Source organism: Lolium perenne, chromosome 2 (assembly GCF_019359855.2).
Source record: "Lolium perenne isolate Kyuss_39 chromosome 2, Kyuss_2.0, whole genome shotgun sequence".
In the NCBI taxonomy this organism is placed as follows: Eukaryota; Viridiplantae; Streptophyta; class Magnoliopsida; order Poales; family Poaceae; genus Lolium; species Lolium perenne.
Window position 1 is genome coordinate 212,264,522 of NC_067245.2, and position 8,378 is coordinate 212,272,899.

Genomic DNA, 8,378 nt, shown 5'->3' on the forward strand with positions numbered 1-8,378 from the left:
TCTTATATAATCTTACTTATAGTTGTACTGGCAGAACCACAGGTGTCACTTTTTCCATCACCTCGGAGTGGTAGTATAGTGGCTCTGCTGCACCTTCTGCTCCCATTACCAGCGCGCCAGGGGTATTAAAATGCGGAAGCTTTCCTGCAGATAATGCCACTTATGCACTTTTTTAGCATCCACTCTAGCTCCACTTTAAAAAGCTGCCTGCAAGAACACAGTGCTTAGTGTTTGTTTAATTCCTGGGCGCACCACACTGTCCCTTTGCCATGAAAGATCTAAACAGCAGCCTAACTGCTGCTTGTATTAAGTAGCTAGATAAAGAAAAAGAAAAGAAAAAAGGATCAAAAGAAGGGCATGCAGTGATTAGGGTTTCTTTTCTGCTTTTGTCTTTGTGTTTTCCTTTACAGTATTTGCTCTTCTCGATCTCTGCTCGAGTCGTTTCTCAAACTGCGTATATACTTTTTTCCTTGGAGCGCTCCTTTTGGGGCAAATGGCTTTGTGATGATTAGGGGTTTGGTCTTTTGCTTCCCTTTTGGGTCATATGTGACCAAAGATTTCTTTGACTGTGACCACTACCTCAGATTAGTTTGAACAGATCATACAATGCTGCGTGCATAGTTCTAGATAGCTCATCAATGGCAGAATCTTAGAAAGAAGGAGATTGCTTGCTCTCTTCAGGAGTGACATGGGACTATGGGCGTTTAGGAGAAGTAATTACTATTAATTAGTCTTGTGAACTTCACAAACATGTATAGTTCTGATGGATGTGAATAGAAATTCAGAAGTGCATTGCAGTGATGAAATTTATAGGAGATTGATGATTGATGAATGAGGGGAAATCTTTTGGGCAGGCCGCGTAAGCAGGAAGTCATTTCTGATCCTTTGTTATGGACGGCTGATTACCCGATCCCTTTTCGCTGTTCGTATCCCCATAAAGAACATTGTTCCGGCACGACTTTTGATGCAAATGCACACAGTAATGACCAGTCAATGATGCTGTTAACCTGGCTTTGTTCATGCTTTGGCTTTTTTCCTGACAGTTAACTCTGCTCATAGTGATGTACTACTACTATTGCAAAATGTAAACCACTTAACCACTGCTTCGAAGCCTTGATATTAGCTCCTTGAGCCTCAATATCGTTTTAGATTTGCACATCAATGCTAGAAATGCATCATCCTGCCGCTAGTATTTGCTAGATTTCGCATGACAAGTAGTTAGTTAACCAGTTTATATGTTTATTCTCTGCACTCTAGCTAGCCTATAGGCACATCCCGGCACTGAAACCTGAGAGCTGGCCTGTATCTGGTCACTGAATTCGTCAATTCCTGAGTCTAGTAATCCAGTCTTCTTTCAAGGGAGCAGGATTGCTGAAAAGCCCCAGCTTTGCTGAACACCATGTGGCTGTTTTGTGTGCTACTTTCTTGAGTCGTGTTTTATGTGCTACTGGCCTGCTGCTGCTACTAGTAGTTTTTGTAACTGATGGTAATCGTCGCCATGCCATGCATATATACAGCATATGGGTGTAGAGCAGCACTTTATTCCTTATACTTTGAGTCTGGAGAGAAAGAGGCCGTACACAGTTCCCAAGTCTTTTAGGGCACAGAGATCTCTCACAGAAAAAGAAAACCAATTTAAACGGGCCCTCTCAAAAGATGAGAGGTCGCTGCAGGCCACATCAGATCGATCGTATCGATCACATAAAGCATCACATGTTGTATCGTCATCATTGCAACATCAGACACATTCCCTGTTCTTAATGCGATCAACTGTATCATTATACAAGCAGTGAGCAGGCCCAAAAGTATGTATGTACTTCCTAAATGATAGATATATGTGCTCATTACTTAAATTTGAGGCATCATTTTTTTTAAGTATTCTGTTTTTTCGGTAGTTACATTTTTTTTACGGATGGTAGTTACATTTGTTAGTCCTAAATGTCTTCTTTTAAGTACTCCCTCCGACTCATATTACTTGACACTAGTATGAGGGTATGTAGAACTAAAATATGTCTAGATACATTTATATTAGTTGCAACTAATATGGATCGAAGAAAGTATTGTGTTTTGTTCCCCTAGAGGTGCCGCTTGTGTTTATACACAATTATGTAACTGGAAAGTTCTAAATAATTCCGTTTTAGAGCATACAAATTCATGTTAGTCCCTGTTCTACAGTCTGCAAGTTTAGCTCTATCTTGAAAAAAAACATTTTGTAGAAATTCCTCTAATGCTTATTACTAATTGTTAGCAGTAGTTATCTATCAGATCACCTAAGTATTTTGCTATGTTTTGTCTTGCTCCAGTAAGGTTTTCCGGAGATATGTTATATGTCGTGGCATGTAGAGATGGCAAGGGAATAAATTCTTGCAGGTAGAGAGAAAATTGTATGAAAGTGCTAAATATAGCAACCTACCGTATGTATGGACTCTTTTCCGATTTTCCATTTTTATTGGCTGGTTGCACAAAAAGATTCCATGACCATGATGATTAGTCACAAACCCAACCCACAAACGTGTATATGTTATTCTTGGTTTTGTCTAAAACCTTAGTGCTTGTTTGGTTCCAAGAATTTTCATAACGTCGAAATAGGGAAACATAGGAATAAAATGTCACACCCAACAGGAATTGAAAACACATGAGTTTTTAATACATGTTGTTTTGTTGCTTTGTAGAAAAACACAAGATATGTTCTGCATGATTGTGTTATTTCCATAGTTTTCATAGAAAGAAAGGAAATTTAGGTTGGGCCTTAGGGAAATTTTTATTTGTGTGATTGTATGTTTACCAAATTTGTCACAGAAACAAGCGAAATTTCTGAGGTTGGATATAGGGTAATTTTTCTATGGAATTGCATGCGAAGCAGTATACCATAGAATAATCTTCTATTGTTTGATAGTTTCACATACTACAAACCAAACAAGTTGTGGGTGTATGATTTTAAAAACACATGAATAGGGAAAACACAAGAATATGAGAGGAACACATGTACAAATAGATAAATTGAAAAAAAATGCAATTTTGTAAACTTGGGTGTCCGGTTCACATAAATGGAAAAAAACATGTGGTCAAACTGAAGTAAAACCACACGGGAACGTATAATTAAGATGTTACCGTGCCATTAAGGGCACGTACAATGGTAGAGAAGACATCAAAAGAAGATGATAAATATAAGTGTACAATGCCTAAAATGGTAGAGAGAATACATGTCTTCCCTTATCAGTTCACGCCATCTAGTAATTAATGCGGCTTAATTCAGTTTTAATAGAAAATTATGTTGGTAAGGGGAGATACGTGGTACAATGGAGAAAGTAGAGTTCTCTTATTTTCTAAGAGATCACCTTTGGTTAAGGAAAGACAACCCTCTCTTTTCTCATTCTCTCTCCTCCAACTAAGCATAAATCTCCAAGTAAGCAAAAATTCAACATGGCAACCATAATAGCCATCAACCCATTGTACATGCCCTAATTAATGACCTAAGTATTGTTCTTTGCGTTTAGGAATTTGAAAAGGAAATACAAATGGATTGTACAATTGCTGTGTTTTTCCTTTGAAACCAAGTCAAATGATTATTTTTGTGTTTTTCTTTTTTTTTCTCTTGGAACCTTGGAAATTAATCCTATTCCTGTCTTATTCATCCACTTCTCCTTTGAACCAAAAAAAAGGCCCTCCATAGCTAAATTCGTATGAATCAAACGAACCCTTATATCATCATGTAGATGGATTCTTCGGGTGTAAGGCTTATACTATTAAGTAATAAAGCGCCCTTTATCGAAAAAAAAGATGGATTCTTCGGGCTTAATTGTGTTGGCGAGGCAACTACTTGTGTGTGAGGAGAAAAGGGGCATGTCATGAAATGCTGATATTTGCATTGCATGTATCATGTTTCTCTCAGCTGAAAGCTTAATGTACTAGTAGTATTTTACTGAGAGCTGGAGTATCTTTCACAAAGTTGATCTTTAAATTCTTCCTGATTGCATCCACTGAACCAATGAGCAATGCAGATCTGTCACCCTGTCCAAATCCTTCTAGATCGGGTTATAAATCCCATGTTTGGCTGTTTGCTCACTTTGATGCAGTTATCCATAGAATTTAGCTCCCTGGTCATTCTTTAGAGGCAACTGTTGGTTTACAAAATTCCAGGCACAAGATACTGTGTATCTCATACGATCACTGAGAAACTGGTAGAGATAGAGAGAGAGAGAATGGGGGAAAGCTGAGGCGCCTTTGTGTATCTGCTTTGTCAGCACATGCATTCTACCTAGCCAACACCTTTTTCTTTCCCACCACAAAATCCACTTTGGACCAAAAAAAAAAAATAGAGCCCCCAAAGAGAAAGGTAAAGAGAAATAAACATACGCAGCCCTCCCCAACAAGAAAGGCACAAATTCATACACCGAAATCCGTTCCTCATTCCCCTCAGTACCTCACCCTCTATCCAAGCTAGCAGCTACTACTACGAGTACTCAAAAAGATGAACACTCATTCACCAATATAAAGCAGCACCACATCAACCACTTGCTGCTGCAGTGACACCCTCTATATCTGCACATCACATTCCCTCTCTTTGTTCCTCACATCCGCTCTGGGATAGATCAAGCACGCACGTACGTACACTCTACCGTTGCTACATCCATCATCAGATCGATCGGAGCTACTCCTTAAAGGTGGTGGCGCGAGATGAGGGCTGGGGGGTGCACGGTGCAGCAGGCTCTCACGGCGGAGGCGGCGGGAGTTGTGAAGCAGGCGGTGAGCCTGGCACGGCGTAGGGGGAACGCGCAGGTGACGCCGCTGCACGTGGCGAGCGCGATGCTGGCGGCTCCGGCGGGGCTCCTGCGCGCGGCGTGCCTCCGGTCACACTCCCACCCGCTCCAGTGCAAGGCACTGGAGCTGTGCTTCAACGTGGCCCTCAACCGCCTTCCGGCTTCTGCGGCGGTGGCCTCCTCGCCGCTGCTCGGCGGCCACGGCCACCACCATTACTACCCGCCGTCGCTGTCCAACGCGCTCGTGGCGGCGTTCAAGCGTGCGCAGGCGCACCAGCGGCGCGGCTCCGTGGACAGCCAGCAGCAGCCGGTGCTGGCCGTCAAGATCGAGCTCGAGCAGCTCGTCGTCTCCATCCTCGACGACCCGAGCGTCAGCCGCGTCATGCGCGAGGCCGGCTTCTCCAGCACGCAGATCAAGGCCAACGTCGAGCAGACGGTGTGCAGCCCCACGACCACAGCGGCAACCGCCGATGCTCACCAAAACCCTAACCCTAGCAGCACGGCCACCACGAGCAAGCATCATCAAGAGACCACCAAAGCCAAGCTCCCAGTCGGCCAGGTGCGGGACGAGGACGTCGGCGCCGTGCTCCACTGCCTTGCCGCCCGGAGCAAGACGAGGGTGGTGGTCATCGCCGAGAGCACGGCCGCGGCGGAGGCCACGGTGCGCGCGGCCATGGACAAGGTCAAGAGAGGCGATGCCAAGCACGACGCGCTGCGGAGCGCGCAGGTCGTCAGCCTCCGCGTGTCGTCATTCCGTGACATGCCGAGGGAGGAGGCGGAGCGGCGGCTGGCGGAGCTGCGGTGCCTCGTCAAGAGCCGAGGGCACGTGCTGCTCGTCGTGGAGGACCTCAAGTGGGCGGCCGAGTTCTGGGCCAGGCACGTCCAGGGCGGAGGGAGGAGAGGCTACTACTGCCCCGTCGAGCACGTGGTCACCGATGTGCGCGCGCTGGCCGGCGGCGATCAAGGGCTGTGGCTCGTCGGGTTCGGGACCTACCAGACGTACATGAAGTGCAGGGCTGGGCAGCCGTCGCTGGAGAGCCTGTGGGGGCTGCAGACGCTCACCGTCCCCGCCGGCAGCCTCGCGCTGAGCCTCACCTGCGCGTTCGACGACAGGTAAATCCTGATGTCCCGATCGGTGCCGATCTAAAGCTTTTTAGTTTTCCCAGGGCACAGTATGTTGCTGTCACTTCAGGTGGACGGATCATCCTGAATTGAGACGTCTCTAGCTCTGACAATTCGTTGCTGAGCAAGTAGCCTAGCCTAGCCTTCCCAGTTGTCTTGTACCACAGCAGGCTTCATGCCCCGGCCTGCAATGTGGCTTTCATGCTTTCTCTTGCCCTTTTCTCTTTGCCAAGCCTAGCTACCATGAGTGTGAGCGACTGACTGAAAGCTAGCACCTTTTATTTTGCGTGCTTTCAGGACAAAAGCTTTAGGGCCGGCCGTAGCTAGCTCTTCACATCCTTTGTTTCCCCAGCTAATCAATCTTAGCATCTCAAATCGGTTAGCTGATGATTCTGTGTGGACGACGTACATGTCGATCGATAGATGAGTGAGGTGACAGAGGAATCTTATTCCGTTTGTTCCATCTTTGTGCAGTGCACTAGTCAATCAGTCCATGAAAGCGAGCTCCGACACGGATGGGAACGGACCGGTGCCTCGCAGCTGGCCGCTTTTGGGCGGCGCCCAGCTGACCTCCAGATGCTGCGGCGATTGCTCCGCCGCCAGGACTGACACCAAAGCCGCATTGCCGACCTCCTTCGTGTCCTCGTCGAGCATCCCATCCTGGCTCCAGCATTGCCGTCACCAGGTACTGCACCATACTCACTCGAGTGTTCAATCATACAGTATTAATATTCGATGCATGTTCCTACCTTTAGTTTGCACGGATGCTAATCTTCATCACTGAATGTCGTGTTAATTTGCACCTGCAGGAGCCTACACATTTCATGGATCTTGGCAGGAACTGGAGCTCCATCTGCAGCAAACCATCTCAGCGGATGACGCTGCACTTCTCGGCGCCGGTGTCTCCGGCCTCCTCCATCTCCTCCTACGAACACGGCCACCAGCCTCGCCAGTCATGGCTCCTCGCCGACATGGACGGGAAGCATCCATGGAAGCCCAAGAGCGAGGCTGGGGAGAAGGTCTCCTCGCACGACTCCGGCGCTTCCAATGGTTCGGTGGAGGTGGAGTGCCGATCAAGGTTCAAGGAGCTCAATGCGGAGAACCTTAAGCTTCTCTGCGCCGCACTTGAGAAGGAGGTGCCATGGCAGAAGGAGATCGTCCCTGAGATCGCGAGCACCGTCCTCCAGTGCCGGTCGGGGATAGCGAAGAGGCGTGACAAGTCGAGGTCGACGGATGCCAAGGAGGAGACATGGCTCTTTTTCCTCGGGGGCGACGCCGACGGCAAGCAGAAGGTCGCGAGAGAGCTGGCCAACCTTGTCTTCGGGTCCGTCAAGAACTTTGTGTCCATTAAACTCGGCGCCGCCTCCTCGCCGTCCGCGTCCTGCTCCGCCGAAGAGCACAGGAGCAAGAGGCCCCGGACATCGGCGGCGAGCGAGGGCGAGGCGTACCTCGAGCGGCTCTATGAGGCCATCTCCGAAAACCCTCACCGCGTCATTCTCATGGAGGACTTCGAGGAGGCCGACCAGCACTGCCAGGTCGGCATCAAAGAAGCCATCGATAGCGGGGTGATACGGACCCAAGCTGGCGACGAGGTCGGCGTGAGCGACACCATCGTTATCCTCTCCTGCGAGAGCTTCGACTCCAAGTCTAGAGCTTGCTCGCCGCCGGGCAAGCAGATGAAGCCGGAGATGGAGGAGATCAAGGAAGACTACACAACCGATCAGGATCATAAAGAAGGTGGCGCCTCCTCGTCTTGCTTTGATTTGAACCTCAACATAGAGAGTGAGCATGCGGATGAGCCCAACTCCGGTGATGTCTGCCTGCTTACGGCGGTGGACAGGACGCTGTTTTTCAGAAGACAGGATGGTTTGTGATTGTGCACATGAAGGACCCATGTGTTCGTCAGGCTGCTTCCGATAAGAGAAAACTCTAGATTAACTACATGTATGATTAGCTCTTCTTTCCTTTATTTCTTTGTGGTTTGGTTTTTGGGATACTAAGGCGTTTAAGGATTGGATCAATGGCGTATTAACTGGAGTTGCGGTAAATTTGTTATGGTGATATCAATGTATGTTCATCTACTCTACGGTTTGGACATTTGGAATTTCGGTATGTTTATCTAATTTTGATGCTTCTAGGGCGATACACCTGCGACTTCTGACAGAGTGGGGTGTCTTTCTCCCGCGTTCTTCCTCTATGACAACCACCATGCATGAACCTTAAGGATCACCATGCATAAACCAATCAAGCTCTTTTTTTTCCTTCTTTTCTACGCCGGTACCTTGAAGACATATGGCAACAAGAACACTTTATTAAAGTTCATCTTAGTTTTAAATTTAAATTTTCTAGGGATGTGGATGCTCTACGTAAGCTTAGGTGGTTGTAGAAGAAGTGCGAACACGGATTTTCTGACACAACTGGTCTCAATTTGACCGGTGGTGGCCTCGTGATTCGTGGTGATTTCTCTCCAATTTGTTGTCTATTTCACCGTGATAT

General features: G+C 47.3%; 1 protein-coding gene across 1 annotated transcript; it reads left to right on the forward strand.

Annotated features, from left to right (window-relative positions):
• The first annotated feature begins 4,409 nt into the window (after positions 1 to 4,409).
• LOC127334774 (protein SMAX1-LIKE 3) lies at positions 4,410 to 7,968 on the forward strand. The gene is made up of 3 exons (XM_051361309.2): positions 4,410 to 5,873; positions 6,357 to 6,567; positions 6,692 to 7,968. Exons 1-3 carry the CDS (start codon positions 4,678 to 4,680, stop codon positions 7,754 to 7,756), a joined length of 2,472 nt encoding a protein of 823 aa, XP_051217269.1. The 5' UTR covers positions 4,410 to 4,677; the 3' UTR covers positions 7,757 to 7,968.
• Positions 7,969 to 8,378: the final 410 nt, after the last annotated feature.